Source organism: Moschus berezovskii, chromosome 3, assembly GCF_049115385.1.
Source record: "Moschus berezovskii isolate FMDL1 chromosome 3, NW_MosBer_1.0, whole genome shotgun sequence".
Classification (NCBI taxonomy): Eukaryota; Metazoa; Chordata; class Mammalia; order Artiodactyla; family Moschidae; genus Moschus; species Moschus berezovskii.
Window position 1 is genome coordinate 71232833 of NC_142462.1, and position 22703 is coordinate 71255535.

At 41.8% G+C, this 22703-nt stretch overlaps 1 protein-coding gene across 1 annotated transcript in view; it reads right to left on the reverse strand.

Annotated features, from left to right (window-relative positions):
* NPSR1 (neuropeptide S receptor 1) overlaps positions 1 to 21415 on the reverse strand; it is a 160093-nt gene extending 138678 nt beyond the window's left edge. Inside the window, 1 exon segment of the mRNA XM_088832314.1 lies at positions 21272 to 21415. Coding sequence (XP_088688440.1) covers positions 21272 to 21415 — 144 coding nt within the window.
* Positions 21416 to 22703: the final 1288 nt, after the last annotated feature.

Below are 22703 nucleotides of genomic sequence, written 5' to 3' on the forward strand. Positions count from 1 at the left end.
GGGAGACACTAGCAGGTCCTCAGACCCTTCAATGTGTGATCCTTGGGGGCCAATTCATTACCTGGTACCTCTCCTCCCCCCATTTTGGCCAATTTCTCTACCACAAAAGTGTTTGCTTTCAGATGCCTTTTTCAGTCTCCCTTGTCATTTGTCTGCAGAGGAAGCTGATTCTTTCACTTGCTTTCATGGAAATACAATGTGCAAAATATATTTGAGACATTGCATGGTATATTATATGTGATTATTTTGTCTTTTCTGATAATAAAATAATATTCACTAGCTATCAAAACTTAGTAAAATATTTTTAAAGTACAAAGACAAATACCCACCTTCTAGAGAGAATTTCTCACTCTCCCACTTTTTGTTTATTCCTTTCCATACTTTCTGGTTATGAATCTACATATCTGGATATATATAGATATTTAAATATCTGTACAACCTGGGTGTTCATTGGAAGGACTGATGTTGAAGCTGAAACTCCAATACTTTGGCCACTTGATGTGAAGAGCTGACTCATTGGAAAAGACCCTGATGCTGGGAAAGATTGGGAGCAGGAGGAGAAGGGGACGACAGAGGATGAGATGGTTGGATGGCATCACCGACTCAATGGATATGAGTTTGGGTGGACTCTGGGAGTTGGTGATGGACAGGGAGGCCTGGCATGCTATATTTCATGGGGTTGCAAAGAGTCAGACATGACTGAGCGACTGAACTGAACTGAACTGGAATATTTTATATATGCAGTTTATTGTGCTTAAAAATCTTTAGCATTGAATGAGGAACAATGATTATTATAGGTGCATAATATTCCTTAATATTCCATCTTATGGTTGCATCACAATTTTAATTTTCTATTGTCAGATGTGTACTACATGAAATAGTCTAACACATAAGACCATGTCCAAACTTTTCTTGAATATTTCTTTACTATTCTTAAGGTTTAATCCTGCAAGCAAACCTACCACGTCAATATGTAAATATATTGTTTAGGCTTGCTGTGTATTACCAAATACACAGCAAATTGTGTGCATTTACTTAGTTGTCCACATTTACTCTCCTACCAGTCTACAAGACTGTCATATTCTTTTGTAACATTTCTCTTTAATTTTTACCAGTTTGATATATTTCATACTATGTTTCATGGTTAAATTTGTATTATTCAGGCCACTAGCAAATAAAACTTTTTATGCATTCTTTTAACTCTACATTTAATCTAAAATGCCTTTTATTTTCTTTGCCTGTTTTTTCTATTAGAAATACCATATTTTTCTAAGAGCTTTTTATTTTATTTTATTATTTTAATTTTTTTATTGGAGGCTAATTATTTTACAATATTATATTGGTTGGTTTTGCCATACATTGACATGAGTCTGCCTTGGGTGTATATGAGTTCCCCTTTCTGAACCCCCCTCCCACCTCCCTCCTCTCCTTATCCTCCCTCTGGGTCATCCCCGCACACCAGTACCAAGCATCCTATATCATGCATTGACCCTGAACTGGTGATTCATTTCACATATGAAAATATACATGTTTCAATGCCATTCTTCCAAATCATTCCCACCCTCACCCTCTCCCACAGAGTCCCAGAGACTGTTCTATACATCTGTGTCTCTTTTGCTGTCTCGTATACAGGGTTATCATTTCCATCTTTCTAAATTCCATATATATGCGTTAGTATACTGTATTGGTGTTTTTCTTTCTGGCTTACTTCACTATGTATAATAGGCTCCAGTTTCATCCACCTCATTAGAACTGATTCAAACGCATTCTTTTTAATGGCTGAATAATACTCCATTGTGTATATGTACCAAAGCTTTCTTATCCATTCGTCTGCAGATGGACATCTAGGTTGCTTCCATGTCCTTGCTGTTATAAACAGTGCTGCAATGAACATTGGAGTACATGTGTCTCTTTCAATTCTGGTTTCCTCGGTGTATATGCCCAAGAGTGCGATTGCTGGATCATATGGCAGTTCTATTTCCAGTTTTTTAAGGAATCTCCACACTGTTCTCCATAGTGGCTGTACTAGTTTGCATTCCCACCAACAGTGTAAGAGGGTTCCTTTCTCTCCACACCCTCTCCAGCATTTATTGCATGTAGACTTTTGGATAGCAGCCATTCTGACTGGTGTGTAATGGTATCTCATTGTGGTTTTGATTTGCATTTCTCTGATTATGAGGGATGTTGAGCATTTTTTCATGTGTTTGTTAGCCATGTTTATGTCTTCTTTGGAGAAATGTCTGTTTAGTTCTTTGGCCCATTTTTTGATTGGGTCATTTATTTTTCTGGAATTGAGCTGCAGGAGCTGCTTGTATATTTTGGAGATTAATTCTTTGTCAGTTGTTTCATTTGCTATTATTTTCTCCCATTCTGAAGGCTGTCTTTTCACCTTGCTTATAGTTTCCTTTGCTGTGCAGAAGCTTTTAATTTTAATTAGGTCCCATTTGTTTAATTTTACTTTTATTTCCAATATCCTGGGAGGTGGGTCATGGAGGATCCTGCTGTGATTTATGTTGGAGAGTGTTTTGCCTACGTTCTCCTCTAGGAGTTTTATAGTTTCTGGTCTTACATTTAGCTCTCTAATCCATTTTGAGTTTATTTTGGTGTATGGTGTTAGGAAGTGTTCTAGTTTCATTCTTTTACAAGTGGCTGACCAGTTTTCCCAGCACCACTTGTTAAAGAGACTGTCTTTTCCCCATTTTATATTCTTGCCTCCTTTGTCAAAGATAAGGTGTCCATAGGTGTGTGGATTTATCTCTGGGCTTTCTATTTTGTTCCATTGATCTATATTTCTGTCTTTATGCCAGTACCATACTGTCTTGGTGACTGTGGCTTTGTAGTAGAGCCTGAAGTCTGGCAGGTTGATTCCCCCAGTTCCATTCTTCTTCCTCAAGATTGCTTTGGCTATTCGAGGTTTTTTATATTTCCATACAAATTGTGAGATTATTTGTTCTAGCCTAAGAGCTTTTTATATATTAAGACCTTTAATCATGTTGTATTTATAGTATAATTATTACATAATATATAATATGTAATATTATAAATAGTTATATGTATATAAATATTATATATTTATTTTATTGAAAATACTTTCCTTAATTTTTTGTTTCTGTTTAAATGTTTTGTTAGGCTTAGAAAGTTCTTGCTCATCTGAAATTAGTCTAATAAGTATGCTTTTTTTCTATTTTGTAAAAACTTAGTTACAAGATCCAACTGAAATTGATCTTACGACTTTACATGAAGACTCATCACCCATTCACCCAATGCTCTAACTGCCAAAATATTCATTCTTTCTTACTATTTTTTATAGTTTCTTTGTAGTATTAATTTCATATATGACTAAGGTTTTATTTTTAAAGCAAACTATTTGTTATTATGAACCTTTCCATTACTGTGCTAATTCTAAAATGTTTTGCTTAATGCAGGTTTATATTTTTTAGTAACTGATCGAAAAAAATCCCTCTTCCTCATTAACATTTATGTTCAAATATCTTAGCTTTATTTACCTTTTTAAAATTGAGCTTTAAGTTATTTTGTCAAATTAAAACAATCACACTAAATATTTGATTAAAGTTTTTTTAACACTATAAAGAAATTAGGGAGAACTGACATCTTCACAAAATTTAGTTTTCCTGTCTTGGAGCACCACATGCCTTTTCATTTATTCAAATTTTTTTTTTACATTTCACTAATGCTAAGATCATGGCATCTGGTCCCATCACTTCATGGGAAATAGATGGGGAAACAGTGGAAACAGTGTCAGACTTTATTTTTTTGGACTCCCAAATCACTGCGGATGCTGATTGCAGCCACGAAATTAAAAGACGCTTACTCCTTGGAAGGAAAATTATGACCAACCTAGATAGCATATTAAAAAGCAGAGACATTACTTTGCCAACCAAGGTCCGTCTAGTCAAGGCTATGGTTTTTCCAGTGGTCATGTATGGATGTGAGAGTTGGACTGTGAAGAAAGCTGATCGCCGAAGAATTGATGCTTTTGAACTGTGGTGCTGGAGAAGACTCTTGAGAGTCCCTTGGACTGCAAGGAGATCCAACCAGTCCATTCTAAAGGAGCTCAATCCTGGGTGTTCATTGGAAGGACTGATGCTGAAGCTGAAACTCCAATACTTTGGCCACCTCATGCGACGAGTTGACTCACTGGAAAAGACTGATGCTGGGAGGGATTGGGGGCCGGAGGAGAAGGGGACGACAGAGAATGAGATGGCTGGATGGCATCACCGACTCTGTGGACATGAGTTTGAGTGAACTCCTGGAGTTGGTGATGGACAGGGAGGCCTGGCGTGCTGCGATTCATGGGGTCGCAAAGAGTCGGACATGGCTGAGCGACTGAACTGAACTGAACTGAATGGTTAGCATGTGATTTCCTAGTGGTGCAGCGGTCAAGAATCCACCTGCTAATGCAGGAGACACAAGAGACCAGGGTTTGATCCCACTCTTGCCTGGAAAATCCCATGGACAGAGGAGCCTGGTGGGCTACAAGATATGGGTTCTCAAAGAATCAGACACGACTGAGCACGCACACAGAGTGCAGTGTGGTACAAGATGTTCTAATGCTTAGCACTGTGAATCATTGCTATCCTAAATTTGACTGGTGCTTTCCAGTTTATAAAGTCTTCTAATAGTTTCTGTATGCTTGAATACCTTCTGCATTTTTATCCCAACCTGCACCAAAAAAATGAAAAAAAAAAATCTCAAAAGGGACTGAATACTTTGCAAAGGTAATCAAATTTATTCTTAATCAAAAGAATATCTTCTATAGGTATGGATTGCCAAGGGCAATGGTGCACAATACCAGATGAAAGAAAGGAAACTTCCATTTGAATATTAACAGTATCCCTTTCATTTTTATTAAATTAAGAGCTGTGAATAATTGTTCTTAAGCAAACACTTGGGTTCAATACCTGTATGTAAATGGAATTCTGAGTGCTGTGGAGAAATTGTTCATCCAGTGCAGAGCCTGGAACACTGCGAGCCGGCGTGAATCACAGCTCCTGCCCAGCCGAAGAGCAAGGCAAGGAGACTTCAAGAGCTGGAAGAAGAGGAATCAAGGGGAATCTTATTCCCTGCTGCTGCTGCTTTTTCAAGAAGTTCCAACAATCCTCTAGATCCTAAGTAACCTTTGCTATCTCATGCCCAGTATGCTCAGGAGAGTAGGGGTTTATTTAAATGAAGCAAAGTTCTTTTAAAAAATGCAGATAACCTTGGAAGATCAGGAAGGCTGTGGGAGAGACACCTGAGGGAAGGAATTTGTTTACTCTGAATGGCTTTCCTGCAAATACTTGGAATCGATTTATTGAGGAAAAAAAAACTGGGGGACGACAGGAGGACTAAGCAAAAGATGGAGAAAAAGAATTTTTTTAAAAGCAGAGCATGCAAAGTCCATGTAGTGATAAAGAACCCGCCTGCCAACATGAAAACATGAAAGACACAGGTTTGATCCCTGGGTCAGGAAAATCCCCTGGAGAAGGGAAAGGCAGCCATCTCCGGTATTCTTGCCTGGAGTGTTCCATGGACAGAGGAGCCTGGTGGGCTACAGCCCGCAGCGTTGCAAAGAGTCTGACATGACTAAGGCCACTTAGCAGACACTGCATGCGTGCAGAGTCCACACTGAATGCTGTGGTAGGGATGAGGGCCGGCAGAGGAGGTTGGGGAGGGAGAAATATGGTGTGTGAGAGAATGGGAAAGCTTAGTCTGGATTCTTGTGAATCATGTCAAGGTTATGCTTGCTTGTTATTTCTCTACAACCACGTATTTCTTTCCTTAGGAGAACTGTCAATGGAACTAAGAAGGGTAGGTGTCCTGGGAAGTTTTTGCTTTATTTATCTTTATTTTATTATTTTTTTATTTTTTAATTAATTAATTTATTTTTTACTGGAGGCTAATTATTTCACAACATTATATTGGTTGGTTTTGCCATACATTGACATGAAAGGGAGAATAGTTTGGATCGGAGGAGAGTGTGGGAGGATGGAGAATCTCAGTGGGTGGGGAGTTTGGGAGGATAAATCTGAGATGAAGGGTCTGTGAGGCTGGTCTTTGAGGAGAAGAGCATTAGCCCACCATCACACCTGAACCCCTCTGCGTTGGTAGTACTCTCCCAGGAGATTATTGAGTAGAACTCTGTGATTACCCTCCTCTGGCTCCCACCGAAAATGTCACTTCTCACCTAAGACTTGGTTCCTTCCCTTCTTCACCATCCTGAAGGGACATCATTATTGTTTTGTTCTCATGGCTGAGCTGCCTTGATCCAGAGAAACTGTGTGATGTGCTCAGGGTAGCATGATGTAGAATTGGTTTGAGGTCCAAAGTCCATTTCTCGCACTTTCCTTGCTTGTTTAAACTGTAAGGAAAGGATGTGATTCCTTGTGCATCAGGGAAGAGAATAAAAATCCTCTTATTGAGCCGTCATGAAAAAAATGAGCTAATGTTTTGGGTAGTTTTTTGAACTAATGTTTTTAAAAGTGCTTTCAGATTTTTTCCCCCCCATAAAATTACCTAAGTGAATAGCACTGTCATTATCTGAAATGTGAAGAATCATTATGAAAAATTTAGGGCTCTTTTCCTTGGGAGGGAGGAGAAACTATCTCTTTCTTGGTTACTTGGTTCTTGTCTGAATCAATGTTTATAAAACTCTATTCAATCCTTTCGTAATCTCGATAATAGTAATCTAGATAATAGATAATAGTAGGATGAAAAACATCAGCAGAGTCAGCTCCTGCCCCACCCAAATGTAGAATAAATGAAATGTCTATTTGATTCTCTGTGGTCCACTTTCAAGGGCTTGGCTTCAGTACCCTGGATATATAGATTTGCACTTGGTATTTTTATCACTTGGGCAAGTCTAGACTCAAAAATAAAAGAAAGCCCACATTACAGTGGCTTAAACAAAGATTTTTTTTTTTCATACAATGAGAAATCTAAAGATACATAGCTGCTGTCCTGAACTCTTTGAAATTGCCTTAACTTTTCTTTTGTGGCTGCAAAATGGCTGCTGAAGTGCCATGCATTGTGCTGAATTCAATCAAGGGAGGAAGAAAAATTCAAGCCATGTCTTTCTCCTTCTATCAAAGAAAAGTGGAATCTTTATCAGAAATCTCATAGACTTCCAATTAAGTTTCTCAAACTGTGCTACTGTTTACTGCAAGGGAGACTAGGCTAGTGAGTATTTGGCTGGGAAAATGAGAAGAGGGTTGAGAATAACTATGAGGTCAACCAAACAACATTGCTATCTTCAGGAACCTATTCAGGATCTCCTTCTTTCACCTCTGCTGTTGGTTTGTCCAAAATTTTGTAGCATCATCACTATTTCTCACTAGTAGTAAATATTATATAGTAAAGTTGTTGTTTTTTGGTCATTAAGTCATGTCTGACTCTGCGATCCCGTGGACTGTAGTCTGCTAGGCTCCTCTTTCCATGGGATTTCCTAGGCAAGAATACTGGAGTGGGATGCCGTTTCCTTCTCCAGGGGATCTTCCTGGATCAGGGATCAAATCTGCATCTCCTGCATTGGCAGATATCAATAACCTCAGATATGCAGAAGACACTACCCTTATGGCAGAAAGTGAAGAGGAACTAAAAAGCCTCTTGATGAAAGTGAAAGAGGAGAGTGAAAAAGTTGGCTTGAAGCTCAACATTCAGAAAACTAAGATCATGGCATTTGGTCCCATCACTTCATGGGAAATAGATGGGGAAACAGTGGAAACAGTGTCAGACTTTATTTTTTTGGGCTCCCAAATCACTGCGGATGCTGATTGCAGCCACGAAATTAAAAGACGCTAACTCCTTGGAAGGAAAATTATGACCAACCTAGATAGCATATTAAAAAGCAGAGACATTACTTTGCCAACCAAGGTCCGTCTAGTCAAGGCTATGGTTTTCCCGTGGTCATATAGGATGTGAGAGTTGGACTGTGAAGAAAGCTGATCGCCGAAGAATTGATGCTTTTGAACTGTGGTGCTGGAGAAGACTCTTGAGAGTCCCTTGGACTGCAAGGAGATCCAACCAGTCCATTCTAAAGGGGATCAATCCTGGGTGTTCATTGGAAGGGCTGATGCTGAAGCTGAAACTCCATACTTTGGCCACCTCATGTGACGAGTTGACTCACTGGAAAAGACTCTGATGCTGGGAGGGATTGGTGGTGGGAGGAGACGGGGGCAACAGAGAATGAGATGGCTGGATGGCATCACCGACTTGATGGACATGAGTCTGAGTGGACTCCAGGAATTGGTGATGGACAGGGAGGCCTGGTGTGCTGTGATTCTTGGGGTCGCTAAGAGTTGGACACAACTGAGCGACTGAACTGAACTGAAGGTACCAGGGAAGCTTGCATAGTAAAGACTCATACTAGATGGCTAATGGTTAATGCCTACTTGTAAAGTAGAAATAAGGAGAACCCTTGGAAGACATTCATAGAGCTATATCCTGGATTATTTGCCTATATTTATGCCAAGCAACGGAGAAGGCAATGGCAAGCCACTCCAGTACTCTTGCCTAGAAAATCCCATGGATGGAGGAGCCTGGTAGGCTGCAGTCCGTGGGGTTGCTAAGGGTCAGACACGACTGAGCAACTTCACTTTCACTTTTCACTTTCACACATTGGAGAAGGAAATGACAACCCACTCCAGTGTTCTTGCTGGGAGAATCCCAGGGACGGGGAACCCTGGTGGGCTTCTGTCTATGGGGTCACACAGAGTCGGACACGACTGAAGTGATGCAGCAGCAGCAACAGCATGCCAAGCAAAGTGCTAAGTCTATGATAGGGTTCATTCACTCTTTGAGACTCTCTGAGTGTCTTATTGAGGTGGTATGGCTATTGACATTGGAGAAACTCTCTAGAGAATAATTTTTTATTAAGTAGTACTTTTTACAGAGGAAAAGTCATCCTTTGAATGTTAGTTTTGTAGTTTTGACAAACTTAACCATCATTGCAATCAAGATATAGAATATTTCTGTCATCCAAAGGGGGTCTCCAGTGCCGTTTTGTAGTCAGCCTCTTCACAACAACCACTGATTTGCTTTCTGTCTTTAGAGTTTTGCTTTCTCAACATCATATAAATGAAATCATTACAGTATTTTGAATCTGGTTCCTTTCACTTAGCATAATGCATTTGAAATTCATCCATTTTGTTCTGTAGATCTATAAGCTTATTCCTTTTTATTGCCAAGTAATATTCCATCGCACAGATATACTACAGCTTATCTATTTTCTAGCCACTGGACATTTGAATTGATTCCAATTTTTAGCAATTTAAGATAAAGCCACTGTAAGTATTGACATAGAGGCTTTTACATTATTTGTCTTGGACAAATACTCAGCAGTAGGATTTTGGACTTGTGTAATAAATGTATGTTTAACTTTATAAGAAAATGGCAGTAAGTTTTCCCAACTGTCTTTACCATTTTCTTTGCTGTCAGTAATGTATGATGGTTCTAGTTGGTTGCTTCATATCTTTGCCAGTTCTTGATATCTTCAGTATATTTTAATTTTAGTCATTCTAATGAGTCCGTCTAGTCAAGGCTATGGTTTTTCCCGTGGTCATGTATGGATGTGAGAGTTGGACTGTGAAGAAAGCTGATTGCTGAAGAATTGATGCTTTTGAACTGTGGTGTTGGAGAAGACTCTTGAGAGTCCCTTGTACCGCAAGGAGATCCAACCAGTGCATTCTAAGGGAGATCGATCCTGGGTGTTCATTGGAAGGACTGATGCTGAAGCTGAAACTCCAATACTTTGGCCCCTCATGCGACGAGTTGACTCACTGGAAAAGACTCTGATGCTGGGAAAGGTTAGGGGCGGGAGGAGAAGGGGACCCCCGAGAATGAGATGGCTGGATGGCATCACCGACTCTGTGGACATGAGTTTGAGTGAACTCCGGGAGTTGGTGATGGATAGGGAGGCCTGGCGTGCTGTGATTCATGGGGTCGCGGAGAGTCGGACACGACTGAGCGACTGAACTGAACTGAACTGAATGAGTGTGTGATGGTTTTAATTTGCATTTCACCAGTGACAAATGATGTTAAGAATTTTTTCATGTATTTAGTCACCATTTGGTGATATGTCTGTTTGAAACTTTGGTGTTGTTTTAAGTTGGGGTCTTTTTCTTTGTATTGAGCTTTGAGAATTATTTGTATCTTCTAGATGAAAATTATTTGTGATTTATAGATATTTTCTCCTATTTTTTATTCTCTTCATAGCATCTTTTAAATTATAGAAGTTCTTAATTTTAATGAAGTACAATTTATCACATTTTTCCTTTATGGACTGTGCCACTAGTGTTGTATGTAAGAAGTAATTGCCTAATCTAAGGTCACAAAGTTTGCCTTCTATGTTTTTTCTTTTATTTTAGGTTTTACACTTAGATATATGATCCATTTTCTGTTAATTTTTATGGGGTGTGAGGTTTGGGCAGGGGTTCCTTTTTTACACGTAATTATCTATTTTTTCCAGCAACAATTTTGATTTTCTCTATTGAATTGCCTTTATATGTTTGTCAAAAATTAGCTGACCAGATATGACTGGGTCTATTTCTGGACTCTTTATCCTGCTCCATTTCTGGATGTGTATGCTTTTCTCAGTACCACTCTATTGCTTTAGAGAAGGTCATAACTAGCCAGTATGAGTTCCCTAACTTTATTGTTTTTGAGAGTTATTGTGGCTAGTCAATTTCCTGTGCCTTTCCACATACATTTTAGAATCAGCTTATCAATTTGAGCCCCTATGTCATTGTCATTCCTTGCCTCTGCCAATCTTCTCTGATTCCCCAAGCCCTGCATATGATCTGACAGAAAGTCCTGCTGCTTCCCCCTCTCTGCTCTCAGGCAATCCTTATGTTACTGAGCACTGCCACCTCTCATTGGGTCATCATAACTGACTCTCTTCCCTCAGTGTTCCCTCCCTACATCCCACTCAGCACTCTGCAGCCGGATTAATCTCTCTCATCAGAGTTTTCACCATTAGCATTTTTGCTAATAAAACTCTAAAGATTTCTTATGGCCTGTAAGGACAAGAAAATCTATACTGCTTAATCTGAAGATCCACCTGGGTCTTTTTTTTTTTTTGTCTCTTTAACTCTTTTATCTAAACTGAAAACTTCCATTTACCTATCTTCAATGAAGATCAACTTCATTTTCTATGCAGAAATCCTTCTTTTTAATTTGTTTATACCTCCTTCTGTCATCCCCCCACTGTATTTTCTTCTAAGTGACTGCCTTCTCTTCCCTTGCATCATAACTATTGGCTGAGTATACCTTTCCTCTGTTAGACAGAATTGTCTGACAATATGGTACCTGTTTTGTGCATCTTTGAAACCCCAGCACCTAAAGTAATGCTCAGTCAAGCCCATCTGTGATTCTCAGCTTCATAAAGGAGTATATGACATGGGAAGGAAAAGAATATAGTTTAAAAGATTATATTCTGAATTATTATATTTTAATTTGGGGGTTTCCCAGGTGGCCCTAGTGATAAAGAATTCATCTGCCAATGCAGGAAACATAAGATACATGGGTTTGATCCCTGTGTTGGGAAGATCCCTTGGAGGAGGGCATGAAAACCCACTCCAGTATTCTTGCCTGGAGAACCACCATGGACAAAGGAGCCTGGTGGGCTACAGTCCATGGGGTCATAAAGAGTTGGACACAACTGAAGCAATTTAGTATGCATGCATGACTTATTTTTAAAGATGATATTTATTTTCAAATTTAAATTGAGAAAAACTATTTATGTTTATCTATAGGTGTTAAGAATTTAAAAGGTTAAATAATCTTAGTAATATTTGTTGAGTGAAAACATTAGTTTCCCAGCCCCTTAGGACAATGATAAATCCTCTTTGACTCCCTACTCCCTAGTATAGGGCCCTACACAGTGAAAGCAGCTGTAGTCTCAGTGTTCACAGGATAAACACTTTTTCTGCTTGACGTGTCCAGAGGCAGCAGACGGGAACCATGTGTGACCGCCTGATTGACATTCTAGTAGACAAGGCTGACCCATTCATCCTAATGGAGCAGATTCTTCCTGTTGTCCACAGGTGGTACTTTCTGCCCCCTGCACTTTGCAGAAGATCTCTGTGACTGACCTTCTATAACCAGGCATCAGAACACATAAACAGAGAGCAGAGATGTGAATGCTAACACATTTTCCCAATACCCACCTGGTGTCTTAGGGCTCAGAAGTGGATAGCTTCCCAGCCTCAGATATGGAAGCTGAACCTGGATGTTGTTTGCTTTAGGTCTAATGATCTGGACTTCCCTGGTGACTCAGATGGTAAAGAATCTGCCTGCAATGTGCGAGACGTGGGTTTGACCCCTGGATTGGGAAGATTCCCTGGAGAAGGAACTGGAAACCCTCTCCAGTGTTCTTGCCTGGAGAATCCCAGGGTCAGAAGAGCTTGGCAGGCTACAATCCTCGGGTTCGCAAAGAGTTGGACAGGACTGAGAGACTAAAACACACCCACACGCACACACACACACACACACACTCCCCACCAATAGGGCTTGCTATGGTGTCAGTGAAAAAAAGTGCAGTCACTCAGTCTTGTCCAACTCTTTGCGACCCCATGGACTGTAGCCTACTATGCTTCTCTGTCTGTGTCAGGAATTCCCCCAAATCATGGTGCCTTTAAGTTCAACCCAATGGCTTGAGAATAAGGATTAAGACTCCATCTACTTTAATGTTTTCACATGAATATGTTGAGACCTTAGGAATAAACTTGTTACACAGATTGTTTCTCAATATGCTCTTTCATTCAATAAAACATGTTTTGACCATTTGTCTACCATGTGTCAGGCACTACCCTAGGGGTAGTGGGATCTTGAGCTGCCTTAAAATGACTGACATCATGTATGTGTGTATGTGTCTGTATGTGTGTTGGTCTATGTTTACGTGCACACGTATGTGTGTGTGTGTTTGTAGGCGGACATGCATGTCAAGAGATGAATCTTGGAAACATAAAAAACAAATCTGAATTCTTCACAGATGACGGGGCAATTGAGCTTAGATGTGATATCAGAAGAAAACGCTATGAGCAAAGCATTTCTGCCAAAGACAGTATTTCCCTGGAATGTAGTATCCAGTGAGGCATGGTGCAGGAGAGGAGAGAAATAGGGGAGGAGGGGCAGTCAGATTGTGAAAAGCTAGAAGGCTAGTTTGGAGAGTTTGGGTTTTGTCGTGCAGAAGGTGAAGGTCCAACCATACTTGGTACTATGTTTCATGCACTGGGGGTGTTCAGTTAAGCTACATTTCCCATGCCCAACGACTAACTAATTCTTGCCAGCGGAACCGGAGTCAGTCATGCATCATTTTAGGCCAAAGCAGATAGGGTGACACTACCCTTATGGCAGAAAGTGAAGAGGAACTCAAAAGCCTCTTGATGAAAGTGAAAGAGGAGAGTGAAAAGGTTGGCTTGAAGCTCAACATTCAGAAAACAAAGATCATGGCATCTGGTCCCATCACTTCATGGGAAATAGATGGAAAAACAGTGGAAACAGTGTCAGACTTTGTTTTTTTGGGCTCCAAAATCACTGCAGATGCTGATTGCAGCCATGAAATTAAAAGACGCTTGCTCCTTGGAAGGAAAGTTATGACCAACCTTGATAGTATATTAAAAAGCAGAGACATTACTTTGCCGACCAAGGTCCGTCTAGTCAAGGCAATGGTTTTTCCCGTGGTCATGTATGGATGTGAGAGTTGGACTGTGAAGAAAGCTGATCGCCGAAGAATCGATGCTTTTGAACTGTGGTGTTGGAGAAGACTCTTGAGAGTCCCTTATACTGCAAGGAGATCCAACCAGTCCATTCTAAAGGAGATCAATCCTGGATGTTCATTGGAGGGACTGATGCTAAAGCTGAAACTCCAATACTTTGGCCACCTCATGAGACGAGCTGACTCACTGGAAAAGACTCTGATGCTGGGAAAGGTTGGGGGCGGGAGGAGAAGGGGACGACGGAGAATGAGATGGCTGGATGGCATCACCGACTCTGTGGACATGAGTTTGAGTGTACTCCGGGAGTTGGTGATGGACAGGGAGGCCTGGCGTGCTGTGATTCATGGGGTCGCGGAGAGTCGGACACGACTGAGCGACTGAACTGAACTGAACTGAGATAGGGTAAGTTTTGCCATCTCCCTTGGAAACTGCTTATTCTAGAAGGCAGAGATACAAGCTGACCTGCTTGCAACTGGTATGTGAGAGAAAAATAAACTTTTAATGTGTTAAACCACTGAGATTCAGGGTGTAGACTTTTTTGGTTTTGTTTTTTAAATTAATGGGACTTTGTTATTATTATTATTACTGCCAAGCTGTGTGAGGCTTGTGGGATTTTACTTCTTTGACCAGGGATCTAACCCTCCCCCACTCCCCACCCCACCCCCGCCCTCCGCTAAAGTGGAAGTGCAGATTTCCAATCACCAGTCCTCAGGGAAACCCTGGGGTTTAGATTTTTGCTATTACAGAGACCTATCCTATCCAACTAAAATCGGCAGTAGAACCATGTTTGTTTTTCCTTTTTTTCTTCCTTTCTGTCTTTGTTTCTTGCTTTCTTTCATTTATTTTTTAGAAAGTTCACACCTTTAACTTCTATCAGGACTTGTGTTCACATCAGGTTAAAAAAAGGAATGCTATTTTTAAATCCTCCTAGAGTTGATGGCGAGTCAGATGAAATCATATGATGTCAAGTTGTTAACTGTAAGGTGCTGCCAAGTATAAGAGACCCATCATTTTTAGGCAGATGTCAATATTGCCGAAGTGAAAAAATAAGAACCCTGGTTTTTCCTTAATGACTTCATCATGACCTTGGTGGTTTTGCCATCTGGTGGCCCAGAAAATCTTTCTACCATGGTAGAAACTCATCCCTTCTGTATGGGGTATAATTTCCCATCTCTGTAAAAAGCCCTTCTTGTAGTAAGCCATTAAGCTTGCATAGGTAAAAGTTAGATATGGCATCTGGATGATAAAGAAGGAAGTGGAATCATCTCTAGATATCTTATCCTACATTTTCCATGGTCGAATTGAGAGAAATGAAACAATTCAGCACCACTGTTTGGGGGCCTAAAGCAGAGATCTTCCAGTACACGGATCTCTCTTAGTATCTTCAGAGGATTCTTCTGTGTAGGTAATGGTGGCGCCTCATCTCTCAGTCAGGAGCACGTCAGAAAGTGTAACAACTCACCCCTGGGGTATAACCGCTAACATTTCTCAAACACTGTACTCAAGGCCATCACTGACCTTAACGGCCCCCCCAACATTTAGTCCCTTAACTAGTCACAACAGTCCTCTGAAGGACATTCAGTTATTAGCACCATTTGTCAGACGAATAAACCAGTGCAGGGGTAGGAGTGAACCACCCCAAGTTCTCAGCCAGATGGTGGAAGCACTGGCAGCTGACCTCAGCCGTCCTGTTCTACAGCCTGTGCCTCACTAGTGACGGGGAAGATTCAAGGGCCTGAGTGTACCTGGGAATGACTAGGCTACTTCTGCCATCAGCTGAGCTGAGAGGTCCAGGAGAAGCCAAGTTCAGTTACAGAAAATAAAATTACATTTCTCGTCCACTTCAGTACATAGCTCGAAACTTTCTTACCCACTATCAACAGGAAATAACTTCAAGGATGACAGGGTGATATATATATATATATATATAATTTTTTTTTCTTTTTGAAGCATTAATGGATATGCTCTTTTCCACCTCCTTGAGAAAACCTCTTGGAGCCTAGGCAGCCAGAGAGCTCTACCCCGTCTGCCCTCCGGGTACAGTCTTTACTCCAGCAATGCAGACAAAGAGAAACAAGTCAGCTCCTGGCTTTCAAAATACCTCTTGAAGGATATCATAAACAGCTTGAAGAGACATGTCTTTTTCCTTTGCAAGAAGATATGTCTTTTGAGCCTTCAGAGCCAAGAGTCTGGAATAATTCGTTTGGCGGAAAACAGTTTAGTCAGGTTCCCCACCACAGAGAAAGCAGGCAGCGGGAGACAGGAGTGTCAGACGCACAGGAGTGGGGCGGAGGGTGCGGAGGCTTCGCCACTGACGAGAGGCTCTGCGCAGCGCCTCACCCCCCACACAGGCTGCCACAGAAAAGCAGAAGAAGAGGGCAAGGTCGGGGGCACAGGATTAGGGAGCGGCGAGCTCCACTTACTGTACAGGAACCAGGGGCGGGCAGACCCCGGGATTAACCCAGCTCTCGTGAGGTGACACAGAGGACCAGCCCAAAGCTGGGAGGGAAGCAATCAAACTTTTCTTTCCCAGGAAGAATGCAGAAATTCAGAGGGTTGAGAGAGCGGAAGAGGGAGGTGTGAACACCCGTGCATCTGAAGGGAAACGGCACAAACGGATGCTCCCGCAGAAGGCGGCGCAGCCTGACCTGCGCCTGATGTACATCCTGACAAGGATCTGGAACAAGCGCGATCACTTCTGGCCTTCAGCCAGACAGGACTCTTCATCTCAGCCAGTGCCAAGTGGCCCAGGTTCCTCCCCAGGTCAGACTTGCTCCCTCACTCCAACCACACATATATGGACACACACACTCTAGAAGCATCATTCCTAGAGCTTAGATGCCTTTCCTGAGTCAGAAAGTGGGAAAACCCTTCACAGGCTGAAAAACTGTAATTCTGCATTTACTCTGAATTAACTATGAATGTTACCTGCCATCAGATGATGTGATACAAAGAGATCAGTGATACCAAGAGAAAGTTGGTTGAGGAAGTTTTCCTTTTTCACACACGAGAGTACAAAGCTTGGGAACTGCACGACAGTCTTGTAAAGCCAACCAATGAAATGTGTGCCTTTCTCAGGGGCATGGGGTGAAGTTGGATGTGGTATAGTGCTCGTCCAGGGCAGGGGATTGGAGAGTAGCATGCTAGGTGTACTAACAGGAATAGGCAGTGACAGCAGACCTTTAATAATTATTTAACTGGGTAAAACTAGTAGCAATTCCTTATGAACGGTGAGAGTATTCAGCTCTAGAAACTCAGGATGAACAGACGGAGTGAAACTGATTAGAAGAGGACAAAAAGATGCATGATTAAATGCAAGAACCATTGTTATAAGTTTTAGGAAGTACCTTGAAAGGAGAGGAAACAAGGGCTCCTGGACTCCAGGAAGGGCATCCCTGACATCGTTCTGAGGCCCAAGGCAGGAAAGGAGATAGTCAAGTCCTGCAGGGCCGAGGTGGGACTAAAGGAGTGTGCAGAGAAGCAGGCAAGTGGGCACAGAGGGAGCTGAAGTGGCAGTCACTGAAAGTGAAAGTGCTGGTCCACAGTAGGCAGAGTGTGTTCTTACAAAGGAATTATCACCCTAAATATAATAAAAACAAGAACTGTATACTTCAGATTCTGTACATCATTAAACGTTTCTTTAAGCCTGCTGCTGCTGCTAAGTCACTTCAGTCGTGTCCAACTCTGTGTGACCCCATAGACGGCCTCCTACCAGGCTCCCCTGTCCCTTAAGCCTAGTGTGAGATAATTGAGACACGGGTTGAACTGGAATTTGCTTTTGTTATATTAAAGCAGGAGGAATGTGTTAAGAAAATTAAGAGACAGCAGGCAGAGGGAGCAAAACAAAGGGAACAAATTGTGTCCAATCACCCTCAAGCACTTAGAGGGAGCCATTTACATATAAACAATAGTTAGACTAATTGCATATCATTTGTAATGAGCCACTAAAGGAGATTCATAAAAAGATCATTGTCAAGTAATATTTTTGCAGTCTTGGTTCCTGTTTCTCCCCTCACCTGAGAGCAATAAAACTGAGTTCTTTTGCACTATTTTATCATTTCAGCAATTTACTGTTTCAAGCAGGTTTCCCTCCCAGTACTTTGAATTAATTTTCTCATCATCAGGAATCGGGGATTCAGGAAATTTTGCAAGTGAATTCACCAGCAAAATTAAGGCTCTAAGAAGAGTTTCATCTTTGTCTTCCACTGAACAGCCTTATATTCAGGTCCTCCATTCACTTTCTTAGAGCCAGGTCCCATCCTCCTTGAAGATGTATGGTAGATTCTTGAAGCCCATAGAAGTGCTTGATGCTGGGGATTAGAAATGGGTGAGGTGAACTAGATGGAACCTTGAACATATGAGACATTGAAAACTGTGAAAGAAACCGGGGCCTGAACTGAGAACCGTGAACCCAGGACCACAGAGCTTTAATCATGTGAAACCCATGATGGAAGAAGAAAGTGGTGAACTCACCTCTGCCCTTGCTGCTGGTATCCAAGAATATACGGAGGATGGCAGAGTGGGTTAGAGCAGTGGGAAGCAGGGGCAAGAATTTGGAGATAGAGATGGGAAGAAAGAAAAGCCTCCAAGCTTGTGAAGATTTGGTAAGATTGATGGACAGGGAGGCCTGGCCTGCTGTGATTCATGGGGTCGCAAAGAGTCGGACACGACTGAGCAACTGAACTGAACTGAACTGAGGCATGGGTATCTTATCTTCTGCCAAGAGAGCTTTGGGCTTGGAGGAGAACTTGAGGGCTACATAAGTAAGCAGGTTAGAAGCCCAGGCTTGTAGACTGAGTACAGCAGCTAAGACAAGGGCAGACAGCAACGGGTGGGTTTAGGCTCGCTAGGGCTAAACCAGTATGAGCTACAGTGTATCATGACCCGTTTACTTTTTTAATCCACCCACTGGTAACTATTACTTACCTTCATCACATTGGTTTAGAAATGGAATAAGGATGAGCTAAATGTGCCTCCAGAGAAGGACCTCAGTGAATACATTTGATAAAGACCTGGCAGGGCAGGGGCTGACCTGTGGAGTAGCAGTGAATAAGACCCTCACCTCTGTCACTGAGAAAACAAACTTTCTGTTGTCCAGTCTGACAACAGAGAGAAACAGAACACAGAACCACAGTTCATTTATGCAGTAAATGTTTATTGAGTAGGACATGCACGGTGTGGGTTTTTGGAGGAAACATAAAACAAACATTAGTCGTTACTTTCACTTGAGGAGCTTAATGACTGTTGCACATTGACCTGACACATTATTGAAAGAGCGGTTGAGCACAGAGTTGGATTAAGTGGCAAAGAGACGGGGTATACTCCAGACACTACTGGAACTCGCAGGAGGGGTGGGTTTGGGGGGCTTCAGGGAGGAAGCAACCCAAGAGGAGCCTTAAAGACCGGGTTGAATTTAGATAAACTCAGATGAAGATGAAAGGCATTCGAAATGAAAGGTACACCATGGGCTGAGGATTAAATGAGACACTTCACAAAAGTCATTCAGAAAAATTCATGTCACCGAGAAAGCCCACAGCCAGTGAAATGTATGGCTTTTGCTATTGCTATTAGTTCTTCTACTTCTACTGCTGTTACCACTTTGTTTTTGATGACAATTCTACTGCTTTTGGAAAAGGCAATGGGAATTAAAAGGACATGGTTGGGAGACAATTCACAAACACAGTTCTGACTTTCTTCTTGAGACACATGTGGGATAATAGGATCACAAGGAACAAGAGTTTGCATCAAAACTGCTTGTGCTCAAAGGGGATGGTGGAAAAAGTTACACACTAGCTTAAGACACTTAAGCTAGTTCTCACCGACACTACTGACTGTTGTGTAACTAAAAATCGCTGCTTTAATGAATGATTCTATTTTTCAAAAAGTGAAACAGAACATTCTAAGTTCCTGATCAGACATATTTTCTTTCTTTCTGTTTCTCTCCTTGTCTAGTGGTTCAGTTGCTGGAGGGCAAACTTATTAATAGAAATGAGATGAAAATAATGTGATTTTCTGTAGTGCTTAGAGATGATGTTGCTAGGACAGAGTTCAAACACTAGAAGAGAGAGAGTAGGGGTTTGTTTGTCCAAACACTCAAAACTTCCCCTTCGAAGTTATATTCAAAAAAAAAAAAAGGCAAATAAGATTTCAGCTGATTATTGCCTGACTCTCAGAACAACTGTCTTATTGCTGATTATTATCCTTTCTGCAGTGGCCAGTCTCTCTTCATTCTGTTTGCTGTCATGTTCTATAAATATCAAAAAGGCTGCAGAGGCAACATCTCTGAGAGGAGCAGTATGCTTCCTGGGTGCAGAAAGCCTGCCTCTCCAAGATAAGAATCTCTGGATCTGAAGGCTGATTTCAGAGAGGGGATTATTCAGCCACTGGTAAATGGCACCCCACTCCAATTTCAGTTTCTATTTTCTGTTGTAGATTTGGGCAGCTGGGCTGTGTGTGTGCATGAATGCATTAGGAAGTGGTGCCTAGGGATGGGTCCCATGCAATCTGCCTAAGTGACTTGTTCCACTCTGCTTTGCTACATTTTCTCTAGGGCTCTTGAACACCAGTGAGGCTGGCTTCCAGGGCAGCTCCCTGCTGAAAGTTTTATTCTGAGTGTTGGCAAAGAAGCAAAGCTCCAAGGTAGATATTACAGCAAATTCTACCTTCTCAGTAAAAACCAAATCATTTCAAGAACACCCAGAGGATTAAATAAAAAACTGCTAGAATTTTTCTTGAAGTATGAGAGACCAGTTTGAGTCCTGGGAATTAGTGTAACAGCTGAATGCACCATCAGGCAACCTGTGAAATAACCTGACATCCCTGCATTCCCATGCAAGAAGCAGGAAACTATTTTCTGGATGCCGGGTTTATTCCTGACCACAATCTTGTTGTGGAAGAGAAAACAGTATCAGCCTAACCATGGCCTCTTCCTCATTGTGGCCCTTGGATACTTTGAAAGTGAAACTATTAAACTCTGATTTCCTCGTTTCTTTTAGGAGGGAACTGGTGAACAGTAACATCACCAACTACAGTTAAAGACCTTGTTTCCCTCTGATGTTCACTGCAAAGGATCAACACAGAAAGTGTGGTCCGTCTTTCCTTACTCAGCGCTGTCCCTCATTGCAACAGGTACTGTCCTGGGTGATGCAGGCTTTATAAACCTCTGATGCTCCTAACAAAAAATTCACAACAATAACCCTTACGAGGAACAGACATTTCAAGCACTACTATAGGATTAACTAAAAGTACTTTCATCTAAGGAAAGGGGAAAATTAAAAAGTCATCCACTTACAAATGATACTCATGACTCTTACATTTGTAGCAGCAGCAGGGAGAAAAACAAAACAAAACAAATATTCTTAAGAAATGACAATATAGATCCTAGCATAATATGAAAAACTTACTTTTAAAGCTCATCAGTTTTTTTAAAAAAACTCTTTTTAGTAAAGAAAATAAGCTACACTCATTCATAATATTGACTGTGATCTTTTAACTTAAAATTCTACTTTGTCTTATTATTTAAAATCAGTGTTCAGAGTGGAAGGCAGGAAACTTACCTTGAAGGAGTAGTAGAAGGAGCCCCATTCCTCTCCTTCCACCTCTGCAGTGAAAGTCACTGTTTCAGTACAAAGGACAGGAGAATTCAGTGTCTGCCCAGTCCCATTGGACTTGGCGCTGCCCTCTGTGAGGTTGGCCGGCATGGCTCAGGTGGAGTGGACTCCCACCGTCCTTGAGCCTGCAGCCGACGGAGAGAGTCCAGCCCTCTTCTTGAGAGCCAGGCAGCAGCTGTGGCTCTGCCCTCCACTGCCTCCCTGAACTTCTTCTGGAGCTCAGCTGAGCACAGTCTCAGAGCCCTCCCGGAACCCACCTCACTAAAGAGCTCTGCCTGCCTGCTCAAGCCACGTGCTGCTTACTCCTCGGCAGTTATGATCCAGTAGCTGGTGCAGCCTCAACACCCTATGTCCCTGCCCAGAGGTTGGGAAGGGGGGCTTGCCCTGAAAAGCTGGCAGGAGCCCCTCACAGCGATCCACATGGCTCCCCAGGCAGTCCTTCCTGCTCAGTTGCACTTTTCCTCACTCCTGGAACAGACCCCCTTGCCCCCTACATCTGCTCCAGCTTCAACAAGACAGGAATTTGGATTCCACAGCCACTCAATTAATTCAGGTCATGTTTGCCTTTCTGAAATCAAATCATAATGATGCATTTTTTTCAACTGAGGGTACCTTCTGACTTACGATCCTCACTCAAGCATTTACTTAGTAGCCTGCACGTTATTTCAGTAAGTGTGAGCAAAGAGCACGTTTGCGTTTCACACCCCTGATTCTACTCTAGGTTTTCAGAGGGCAGTGCTTCAGAAAAGCCTGCGGTCTGTGCTTGTCAGTCAACCACCATCTCTCATGATGTGACTGGGACTGGTGTTTGGTAGATACTCTTATCACTTTGATGTTCTTTTATTTGATGTCCAAAACAACTCTGAGAGGTAGGCAGGGAACGTATCTTTATATTCTCATTTTACACTGGAAGAGGCTGCTGCTCAGTGGTGAAATGACTTGCCCAAGATCCCACAGCTGGTGATGGAAATGAGATGATAACTTAGTTCTTCAGAAATTCCTAGACAGTGGTGCTTTTACTGTGACATACTATAATTTGGATCAAATCTCAGGAGCCTGTTGAGATATGAAGCTAAAGGAGTAAAGAGAGCAGGCCAGGTATAAAAAAAAGTACTAAGCTGCTTGTATTGCAACCAAGCATGATACCTGATAACTTACACTGAAGATGCTCCATGAGCCAAACTTGCACAGCCACTTGTTAACAACACCTAGTATAAGAGTTAGTAATGTCATAAAAGACTATAGCCCCCATGATATTTCCTGAGGAAGCTGTAGCATAATCCATCTAACCTAAGAGGAGTGCAGTGTGCTAGAGATGAGAAGATATTGTCTATGCTGAAGGGACAGCAAGTAGGAGGGAGTTGTCAGAAAATACCAG